The following is a 12,084-nucleotide window of genomic DNA, read 5'->3' on the forward strand; positions in this document are numbered from 1 at the left end:
TTTGATTTTTTTTTCTTTTAGAGAGCACTGCATTTCTGATGTATTGAAATAACATATAAAACAAAGCAAACAGTGGTTAGTCATTTTATATATCTGTCAAACATGATTTCCAGCTTAATTCATATTCACTGGCTCCAAGCTTCTGTTCTTGGGCCAGAATAAAAAGACTTTAGGTTAAAAACCTGCATTTATCCATACTGTTTGGTATTAAATATGCCAAACCAGCTCAGTTTGATATATTAACTTAAAACCGCCCCTCACTACTGTAGTAAACACATGCTGCCTGAAATAGGAAAATGGCAGCAAAATTGTTCCCTTTTACTGCTGGAAAACAACAAACCCTTATAGTTCTGCCAGTCATTTAACAGCCAACAGTTGCCAAAGAAAAACACTATGATTTATGTTAAGTATGATCACACACTTTATGGCCTTATTCTCAGAGAGGAGCTTCTTGTTGATTTACTCCATGCTTTTATAATAAAAATGAACTATCATTCTATTGATGGATGTTTTTGTTGTTGCAGACTCTGACTTTAGCTGTCATTCGGGTGTGTGTGGTAATCTAGTCCAAGCTGCCAGAGGTTCCAGTGAAATCTCATAATAAGGAACATCTAGATGCGCAGGATCCCCAGTCCCCTTTATAGATCTGAGAGCTTTATGAGCGAGATGCTGCTTTAATGAGACATTCCACACAGCCACCAGACGGCCTCCCTTCCCTCAGGCAGGACATACACACTCCGCTAGTGAGGAGGAATGAGTCAAGCCAATGCTTCGAGCACAACTAACTTGCTATCATTTAGAAGCACAAACTTCTGGAGGAAAATAGATCATAAAATCATAAAGAAATGTGTTATTAGCTCCTATGAAAGCCAAGGGAATACAAACAGAACATGAACTGTAATACGTCATTAGGTATATTAGTCAAACGACCCACATTCTTCACATATTTTGAATAATATTTTTAAACACTATAAATATGTCAATATTATATTTGATATACTGTTTTTTTGTTTTTTTGTTTTATTGAATTTTAAGTGGTATAAAAGTGCAATGTTTTTTATTAAATAGAAATAAATAGGAATTGCATTTATTGTTTTATTTACTTACTTTCATTTTCAGAGTTTGAACTAAATTTATTCACCATTAAAGTGGTATTAAAAGAAAAAAATTCAATTAGATTGACATTGCATTGCTTTTTGTTATTTTGTATTGTTTTGTTTTATATTTCTTTTATTTAGATTTCTTTTGCTCAAGTTTTAACTCTGTCTTCAAAATAAAGTGCAACAAATTTTTCAGCTAGATAGACATTGCCTAATATTTTTTTTAAATATTATTTTTACTCAAGTTTCAAGTTTTAACTCAGTTTTCTTTATTAAAGTGAATAAAGTTTTTTAATAGTTTTACTTTTAAAGAAGCAAGAATACATTGCATTTTTCAATTTTAGTTTTTTCCATACCTTCTTATACAATGTGCAGTCCTGCCTAAGTAATTATATTTTGTAAGTGCTAAAACATGTTTTTTTTTTTGTTTTGTTTTTTCTGACCAATAAATGGTGTCAGATACATTCATCAGACCTGTTCAGTCTAATAATGCCAAATCGGTGGTACAGCTTCTCAGCATCTGGTTCTGTTCAGATAAACACACCAGCATTGTGGGAAATGAGCAGATATTTCCACACCTCATTTCCACCTTGTCAATTTTAACCGTACAGTCTGTTTTGTATTACAGCAAGAGGCTGTTCATGGTATTTTGGTGATCCATAAATCTTGGACTTTCATAATGCGGAGGGAGATAGAGAGGAAGCTTCCTTCCAGTGAGGCATAAGGTCTGCTAGTTCTAGATTGATTCGTCTCTTACGTAATGGAGAAATCATCCATCGTTGCACTGGCTTCCTTGAGCATGCCAGACTTCCTCCTGCCTGACAGAAGGTTTAAAGGAATAGTTCACCCAAATGATCATTTTGTCATCATTTTCTCACCCCCATGTCATTCTGACCCTGTATTACAGCTTGTTTAGGCAGTAGGGACATCCAATTCTTTTTTTGGACCTCTGGATTCTAGTGAGATCTCAGGTGACCCATCTGGCAGGTTACCAGCCCTCTTCAAGTCCAACCATGTGGATCAGAGCCTGGAAATATATGGATTACCATGGGTATCTTTGGAAGTACTTGGCTTTCACTCCTACACTGAGATCAGCCACAGCATCTCAGATACCAGAGAGGAACCTGAGAAGTTTCCAGTAGCCCATTTCAACCTCGGATGAACTTGTGATGTTGTCACCTAACGTTAGCAGCTACTGTGCTTCAGGCCATCATCTACCCTTCTTCAGGTCCTTCTTGTATGGATCACAAAAGAAGATATTTTGCAAAATGTAAATGTAGAAGGAAGTCATGCAGGTTTGGAATGACATGAGAATGAGTAAGTGATGGCAGAGTCTTCATTAACCATTCTTTAGTTCATCGTTATAGCTGTCATCTTCATATCCTGGCCTTCAGTCATTTTGAAATACACAGAGGCAAGTGAAGAGTCTATAAACACCCCTTCACCGGTTAGGTAAGAGTGACTCGCAGAGCCAAATATTCATTGCTTTCCAGTGTAGGCTAAGAATACACTGCCCAGAGAGCAGATGTGGAGTCTGATGACCCATGTAATAGGAGTACGTGCACAGACATGGTAACTGTTGCTTGGTATACATGTACCAGACAGAAAATTTTTCCATGTTAACAAGAGTGTGGAGCTGAAAAAATTTGCATTATGTTTAAGGCATTTAATAGATATTTTTATTCAAAACAACTTACAAAAAAATTAGAAATGCAATTTATTACATTATCTGCATAGAAAAAAAAAAATGCTTCCTTTACCAGTAAAACAAGTGTTAAAATTGTGCAAAAACACATTTACTTGTTTTTCTTTCCTGTGCTTGTTGGGCCAAATATTCAAGGATTATTTCTGAATTATTTCTATGAAGGTCAAGGCAGATTTTAGTAAGTGTGTGCCTGTTTTGCCCTTGAAGCCTTTGAATATCAACGAGTAAATGAAATACCGCCGGTCCAAACAATTAGCATCAAATTCTATTATATTCAAATTATTCCACATATTATCTCATGAGATAACTGGGTTACATAAAACATTGAAGCATTTACAACAATTTGAAATTTCTAATCTAAGTTATATAGTACTGTATATGTGCCTAGAGCCTTCCTTAAAGTTCTTATCTCTTGTTTTTATTTAAAATGCTGTTTCTCTTCACATGTGCATTTGTGGGAAGTCAGTGATGTTTTCTGTGTATCTGTTAAAAGAGCACTGGATCCATTGAGAGTGTACTGAGAAAAGCGTATCTTCGAGCTGACACAGCTTGTTCCTGATAAAGAGCAGGGCTTTGTAACCCACCCACATGCTCAAACAATATTACATCACATCCTCCATTCTTCCCAGTTTATTGTCAGTGCTGTAAATGCACATTACACATGTGCTCTTTCCCTTGTCTGGAATACATTATATGTCTGCTTTGACGTCACGACCACTCTCAGAAACCCCAATCACAGCCCGCCACTGACCGCCATCGTAAACTACAATTACAGGTTCTGCATTACCAAGCCAATGTCCAGTTTAACATATTCTTTGTTTATGCATTTTTGGACATGCTGATGTAAAGAAACCGCACTTCATAGTATATTTTAAGACCTTTTCTTGTTTGCATGGCCTTTGTGCTGCATAAATGCTCATGGAGTGTGTTTAACAGGTGCGATGACTTGTGGTGTTGAGTTTCCCACACTTGGGGTTGATGAATGTGCAAATAAGATTATTTAGCTATCAAGGACAACTCTTTCCTTTCATGAAAAAACGACCCCGGTGAGACAGACTTTTAAGTACTCAACAAACAGCTTGGATGGAAAGTCCCTGCTAAAGTACAAAGAACTGATGAGTAGATGTTCTAAGCAGATTTTTTTTCAGTAGGTAGATCAGACAGTTAGAATTGGTCACAGATTTCCCAATTACATTTAATTTAGATTCACAAGCACTTGATTTGATTAGATTTGAGTCCAATTTCAATGGCAGCATTTCAAAGTGATCCAAAACAGTAGCTAGTCACATAGTATTTTATTTGAAGTCGTTTGTTTTTAAATTGGACTACACTGGTCATGTTGTATGGTTGTTTTTGCATGCAGTCTGTGAGAAGAAAATCAAGTCCAAATCTCAAAAATCTGCCTGTCAGGTCCTCAGTAATGTACTGTGTTTTAAGCTGCACTTGTGCATGGCAGCATAAACAAACTCTACTAAAAAGATGTTAGCTTTTTTTAAATGAAAGGCAAGACTGACATTCCTATAGCCTCCACATTGAGTGTTGCGATTTTTCCCATTCATAATTCTGAGGTGAGTGGTCAGTCTCCTCTCTAGTAAAACTCAAGGCAGTCATTCTGATTGTGGTTCCAGTAGCGGTTAGTTTAGCGCTAAACTGCACTGGCAGCCACAGCTAAGAACCAGTCCACTAACCACCAGAACTGGGCTTCTGCCTGAGACAGTTATTACAAGAGGGAATGGACTTAGCCTACGCTACATACCAGGGAGCACAGATTAGAAAAACATGTCTGATAGATTCTTCATCCAGTCATGGAACCATATACCATGACAGTGTTTTACTTAGGAGCATGTACATGTGAATAGTATGTAGTAGTCAAAAAAGTTCATCAAAGTTGTCCTAAGACAAGAACGCATTTTGGTTTTAGGTTTTAGGACAACTTTGATGAAAGGTTTTGATCCACTTCAAATGTTCACTAGTGTATACTTTCTCTCTCTCTGTGTGTGTGTGTTTAAGCTGTATCTATTTCTTTTTGAAATGGCTATAATTACCCATCTAGATTCTCCACAGGACTAAGCTGATATTCAAAAAGAAGTGTTTTATTCATTCTTGAAAAGTAGTAGATCAGAACATCAAGCTCTTTAACTTTCTGGGCTAAAGCTGTTATTGTTATCTCTATAAATCTGGAGTGTGTTTGATCGCTGAGAGCCAATCGCTGAACGTTTTGTGGTTTTTAATATCAAATGTACTGCATTCAATAAAACTCATCTGTATTTGAGCAAATTGATGTCACTTACTAAAGATTTTTCATTCTTATTCTTATTCATTTCTTCTTTTTTTCAATGTTTTAAAAAGTATTTCATGTAAATAATTATGCATATTATTGGACCTATGCAGTTAATGATTTTACGGATAAGTATACAATTTATTTTAAAGTCTATAAAAAAATTTTTTGCCTCTATATTTGCAATATCCATTTTAGAAGCACATATTGTGAAGCAAAGCCAGTTGAGAACCACTTATTATTAAACAAAACCAGTCGAGAACCACTTATTATTAAACAAAACCAGTTGAAAAGCACTTATTGTGAAGCAAAGTCAGGTGAGAACCATTTATCATTAAGCAAAACCAGTTGAGAATCACTTATTGTGAAGCAAAACCAGATGAGAACCACTTATCTGATGGGAAATTGTGGGTGGGCAGGGAAAGCAACTGAGGGGAATGAGAGAATAAGTTTCGCACAGCTGTTTTTCCAGGACTGTAGCAGGATACGTCCTGAAATAGCGTTTTCAGAGATGCAACAGCATTCCTCAGCAGCTCTGTCTAACATACAGGATACTGGATCTTCTTTCCTACTTTCCTTGCAGCACCATATTAGCACATTACTCTTATTTATGCACTCTCAACACGCTCATGCACTCTTCACCCTTCACTCCCACCAACTTCATCCAAACCTGTCAAGAATGTCCTCATCTGCCTTGGTTACATAACCAACTGTCTTGCCCCACATTCAGTATGTTCTATCAGAAAGATGTTATCCATTAGCCTAAGTACCTGAAATTAGCCTTTTCACTGAGCATTTCAAAGTTTTGCGCTCACGGTAGGCTTGTCTACCTAAAGCAACAAACATAATTCACACGTGAACTCATTCTGGACAATCAGTACTCTGTTTTGAGTGTGTTTTTGCTTGTTACAGACCAACAACCATGAGCATGAGGCAGTCATCGGTCCGGTTGACCTGTCACCTGTCTCAGGGGCACCCATGTTGTTGGCACCATCTGGCTGTGCCTTTGACATAATGTCATGTGTGGGACAGGTCAAGCTGTCTGGAGAGCCAGATGTGGAAATGCAAACAAACTCAGGGCTGCCATATGTGTTTTCACCAACAACTTCTGTCAACTACCTCCTTCATTTACAGAAAATTATGCAGTTCAGCCTTTAAAGCCCAGAGCTGCAAATCAAAGTTATGAAAGAAGACAGCACTGTCAGTTTTTCCATGTGCGTAGCACAGATTCTTTTCACATAGACTGTGTGCCAGCTTATGGATTTGGCTTATTTCTGATACATTAAAAACACAGAATCGCTGCTAACATAATTTAGTAAGTTGTGTTTTGATTAGTCAGGGAGTTCTGGTGTGTTTAATCTCAGTTTATACTTTATTTGCAGTGGCATTATGAAGCTTCTGTAAATAAATGGATAATTTCACGTCAATTTCTGACCTTTCTTGAACAAGGAGTAATATTTCAATCAAACTGAAGGCCTTATACCTATTTAAACCCTATTATCTCTCAGAAATGGGAAGGATATTATTGGTTTATAAGAACATTGTTCAAAGCCCTAACCCTAATTGTAAAACTTGATTAGTTAATAGGAATGTTGTACCAGGACTCACACAGGAACATGACCTACTTGGGTAAATCACATTAAACAAGTTAAACATCAAAGAAAAGGGACTAAATGGCAAAAAATACTTAATAAAACAGTTCTTCTTAAAGTTGAGAACTGAAGGTTGGTTAATGAGTGTTGTTTTGAATTCCCAGCCACTGAAGTCACTTTCAACTTGAATTTGGATCAACTTCAATTGTCATAGACCAGTCCTACAAGTCACAAAGTGTACAGAGCTCCCCAGACTCAGTGTCCCATCATGTACGAACATGAATGAACTAACCCATAAATTTACTTGAAATATATGTCTCTTCGACAGACCCGAAGGCTGACGAAAGTGGAAAGGCAGCGGTTCAGTGAAGAGGTGGAGATGCTGAAGTGCCTGCAGCATCCAAACATCGTCCGTTTCTATGACTCCTGGAAGTCCACCATGAAAGGACACAAGTGCATCATCCTTGTGACAGAACTCATGACGTCAGGGACACTGAAGACGTAAGTTCAGTCCAAGCATTGTTGTGTAAAATTGCTACAAAAGTACTTGCAGATGGTGTGGCCATTAAAGATGCCAATACAAAGACAGGAAAAGTTGTCTCTCCTATAAATACACTGTTCATTCTGTGTATTCTCAAATGAGACACTGAAGCCCAACTGCTTTTTTTCACCCATTGTCGGAATAATAACTGTGCTTTGTCATTCTGCAGACACTTTTATCCAGAGTTTATCCACCATAGTTTAAATGTATATCCCTGTATGCATATATTATGAAATAAATTGTATATTCAGTCTAATTTGACTGTTCATTAACGGTGGCTCCATCCCAAATTGCACCACACTTTGTGACATAATGCTGCACAGATTGCTGTCATAGGTTGCATAGAAGGAGTACCATAAAATGGCAAATAGGAGAATGAAATGAAAGTCCACGGCTCTGTTCCAAGCCTAGTGATCTTTCTAACTGCCAACTGTCTACGTAGTCCATCAAAATATTGCTCTGCATGGGAGACTGAACTCAGAATTGATTTCAGTAGAGCTTGTTGTTAGCATGTTGCTAAGCTAACAGTGCAATTTCCTAAAAATGCATTCTGGAATTGACCCTTCACAAATACCTGCCCCCTGTAAAATACACTGACAACATGCTGATAGACAAGACAGAAGGTTACTTTTTTTGCATGAAACAAAGTCTCAGTTGTTAAATTTGTCATTTTTTAAGAAATTCAGACAATAAATACCATATTATGTCTCTTTAATGTGTCGTGACAGATCACTGTAGCGCCTTAGTTCAAGCAGCATGTGAACCAATCGTCTCTTCCTCTTTACTAGTTAAAGCACAAAATAAACATGAATGAACATTAGAAGGTATCTTGTTTCAACCACAGAAAGATGTCAATACACACTATTTTTTAAGTTTAAGTCCACCAACGTTAATCTACTCTCCAGTCTGGTTTGTTTGACAGACAAAATGGCAGATTTGGCGTTATGATTAGGAGATGCGGATGATGGTCAGATCGCCTGTCAATCAAACTCCCAGCGAAGGGTCAATTGCTTTCTTCATGAAGAGTACACATGCTGCTGCCTTAGAATTTAGTAAAAAACTATGCCTACTATAACTATAATGCCGACCTGTTTACCTGTAGGTACCTGAAAAGGTTCAAAGAGATGAAGCTGAAGCTCCTCCAGCGTTGGAGTCATCAGATCCTAAAGGGCCTTCACTTCCTGCACACCCGAACACCTCCCATAATCCACCGAGACCTTAAATGTGACAACATCTTCATCACTGGCCCCACTGGATCTGTTAAGATTGGTGATTTGGGCCTAGCTACTCTCAAGAGTGCCTCATTTGCCAAGAGTGTCATTGGTGAGTTCAAAAAATTTCAGTTTACTGCTTATTAAATTTAGATGTTACCATGTCAACAATTTCTCTTCAAACGCTCCAGAAGAACTTTCTTTGACCTTCACAACTCACTGAGCTACCTCTACTATGGGCTTACCTTGTTTGTTTACTCTGTCACTGTATTTATCCCACAACAAGTGATTGACACAGATTTCTCACCTTGCTTATATACGGTAGTGCTTGTATCACATTAGCTCATTAGCTCAGCATTGGTTCGACACGGTTGAAAATCTGATCTGCTCATGCTCAGATTAGGAGAGTACAATCACATGAATTAGTAAAGAATGTGTGACCTACATGGGACAACAGGAAAGCACAGTCAATAGATCAAGCTCAAGTTCACCTTGGATCTCAAATGTACTGTTCATGTTTACGAGAGCACATTTACGATTCAGTCACTCGGTAGGCCAACTAACGCTCTGGGACCAAAATTGTGGACTTGAGCAAGACACTTTATACAAGGTTATTCCTTGTAATACCCTGCTGAAAAAAAAAACGGCATATACTGGTTAAATATGTTTTGAAGCATGGCAGCTGGTTTAAACTGGCATCTAATCTGGTCCTATGCAACTAGCTCCTGCTCAGGACCAGTTTAAACCAGCTCATGACCAGCTAAAGACTAGCTTAATCCAGCTCAAACCAGATGCTATGCTTCAAAACATACCTAACCAGCATATGCTGTTTTTTTCAACAGAGTATATATGTTGCTTCGGATGAAAGTGCCTGCTAAATGGCTACTTAATGTTTGTTTTTTGGCATTGTTCTTTGCTTCCACACAGGAACACCAGAGTTTATGGCTCCAGAGATGTACGAGGAGAAATATGATGAAGCTGTTGATGTTTATGCCTTTGGCATGTGCATCCTGGAGATGACCACATCAGAGTACCCTTACTCAGAGTGCCAAAACGCTGCGCAGATCTACCGCAAAGTCACCAGTGTAAGTCAATCCTCTCACCTGTATTACAAGCTTGAAAAGAACGTCATTGCCCCAGGCTATACTTAATATGTTTTTTACCATCAATACAGACATCATTGTTTTGTCAGGTTGCATGAAAAGTATCACCTCTTTCTCTGTGTGCCTCTCACACACACTTCAGCTTGCGTACACTCTTAAAAATTAAAGTTCTTTATTGGAAACTATGGTTCCTTGAAGAACCTCTAACATCCATGGAAAAATCCATTGCACAAAAGGTTCTTTATAGAAGATAAGGTTCTTTAGATCATTGCAATGTTCTAAATGGTTCTTACTAAAAAGGTTCTTTGGGGAACTCAAACTGTTCTTCTGTGGAATCACTGCAAAAAAAAAAAAACCTTTTGGAACCCTTATTTTTTAAAGTATTGCTAGCCATTTAGTGAAACCACATACCAATTCACTACTCTCTCAGCTCACTGCCACCCACTTCATTAGCCATCTCTCCTCAAAGTAGCTTCAAGGTTTTACAAGACTGCTAATGGTTGTGTAAGGCATTTATGAGGCTCTTGTTGACATTTCTTCGCAACATGGGGACAATTAGCGCATCTCTCTTGAGCTGTAATTCTGTTTAGAAGATGGCGATCTTGTCTCTCGCCCAGATCTCTAATCAACCCCCTAACCGCAGAGTCCAAACTGATTTTTGATTACAGTGTTGCAAATGTGCCATTTCAGTGTACTTGTGTGCAATGCATGCTAACCACAATCTTGGGTGTGCATCAAGTTGCATGGTTATAATACCTTCCATAAGGGATGACTTTTTCCCTAGGGGTGGCTCATTAAGAGTCCAACCAATCGGCATGTTTACGTGAAAAATATACAAAGCAAAAACCACACAGTTCTAGAACAACAGTAGTAGCATTGTTGAATACAGAATCACTAGAGGAGATTTGTTATTTTGATGGGAAAACTGGCTGATTTTCTCTTTCTCTTCCTGAAACCTCAAATCAGTTCCATTTATGATGTATTTAATGGCCAACACATGTTGAAGAAAAACTTTTCCAGTTTGTAATACTTTACATAGATGGATGCCATCTCAGTATGTGTGCACTTATTTTTTTTTCCATTTAAAACATCTTATAGCCAAAGAAAAGCATAAAATCTGTTGTATAGAAAGAGATATTTGATTCTACTTAAGTCTCTCATTATAAACGCCATATTGAGATCACATGACCAGTGCAATAATACTCACTTTATCACAAATTCGGTTGAAGAGTAAATTAATCATGAGTAGGTATGTTTACATATACTTTAAAAGTTCAGTATCAATCAGACTGAAACACTGTTTTGTAAGCAATTTAGTTTCACTGAAATCATGCCAGATTTAAGATTTTTGCAAGGCCGGACTGACAGGCCTAGATAATACATTGTAAATTGCTAGCAAAACATAAACACATATATTAAATATGGATGCCATTTTAAAATATAGCTGTCCTTCATAAACTAAAGAATTTGCAAAGCTGAAAGTCAATGTAAATATAATTTCAAGTATTATTTGGGTTGTTCTTATATTATTTCATATGCATTATTAGCATTACCTATGATAATTTTGCACCTGTTTTGGCCTCTCTTTATTTTTATTTTTTGCACATTCAAGGACATTATATTGTCCTGTTCTGCATCACGGTCCGGTGTTTATGCCTTTACAGCCACTAGGTCTTCAATCAGCACGTCCTCTGGTTGTTTTGTTCCTGTTTTCCCTCGCCGATTAGTGTTTGAGGCCATATCAGATTCAGCTGATAAGGAAAGAGGAAGAAAAGCGTAAATTAGATGCTTGTAGTCGTTTGTGTGCCTGACATGACAAACAGACATCACTTTTCATCCTGCTGTTCCTGATACAGTTGAGAAGAGACTTGTGGCTTTGAAGTTGGCATGCAGAAATTACATGGTCGGTTGAAGAGCACATTTCCGTTTTCCAGAACACTGAGCGATAAGGATAGACAAAGCGAGACAGTAGCACTTTTCCAAAATGCAGTGAGCTGCCCATCTAGGCAGCATTTTTTAGCATTATGGGTTTGCATCTGACACAAATTTAAAATCTAAGGTAGTGTCATACATATCCATTGCTGTGAAGGCAATCCCACAAAACAGTGCTGCAAGCTTAGTGGTATGTTTGTATATGTTTATATTTATCTTTCAGAAGTGTGCATTTACAGTAAATTATGTTTTAAAGAAGCCTCCTGTGCTCACCTAAGCTGCATTTATATTATGAAAAATACAGTAAAAATAGTCAAATTGTGAATTATTATTACAATTTAAAATAACTCTTTTCTATTTTGATATATTTTAAAATGTAATTTATTCCTGTGATGGTAAAACTGAATTTTCAGCAGTAATTACTCTAGTCTTCAGTCTCACATGATCATTCTAATGAGTTGATTCAGTGCTTAAATATTTTTTATTACTATTATCAATGTCATAATCAGTTGTGCTGCTTACTTTTTTCTGTTACTGGTCGATTTAATGCGTCCTTGCCAAATAAAAGTATTAATTTCTCAAAAAAAAAAACAGTACAGTACATGTCATCATGTGAATAAAA

The 12,084-nt window shown here is 37.3% G+C and overlaps 1 protein-coding gene across 2 annotated transcripts in view; it reads left to right on the top strand.

The window, feature by feature from the left end:
• The window catches only part of wnk4b (WNK lysine deficient protein kinase 4b), a 56,313-nt gene that overhangs the window by 18,572 nt on the left and 25,657 nt on the right, over positions 1 to 12,084 (top strand). For both annotated transcript variants that reach the window (XM_058769945.1, XM_058769946.1), the window contains exons 2-4: positions 7,004 to 7,176; positions 8,319 to 8,539; positions 9,355 to 9,512. In XM_058769945.1, the coding sequence (XP_058625928.1) occupies positions 7,004 to 7,176; positions 8,319 to 8,539; positions 9,355 to 9,512 (552 nt within the window). The remainder of the gene's footprint in view (positions 1 to 7,003; positions 7,177 to 8,318; positions 8,540 to 9,354; positions 9,513 to 12,084) is intronic.

This window comes from Onychostoma macrolepis, chromosome 03 (assembly GCF_012432095.1).
Source record: "Onychostoma macrolepis isolate SWU-2019 chromosome 03, ASM1243209v1, whole genome shotgun sequence".
In the NCBI taxonomy this organism is placed as follows: domain Eukaryota; kingdom Metazoa; phylum Chordata; class Actinopteri; order Cypriniformes; family Cyprinidae; genus Onychostoma; species Onychostoma macrolepis.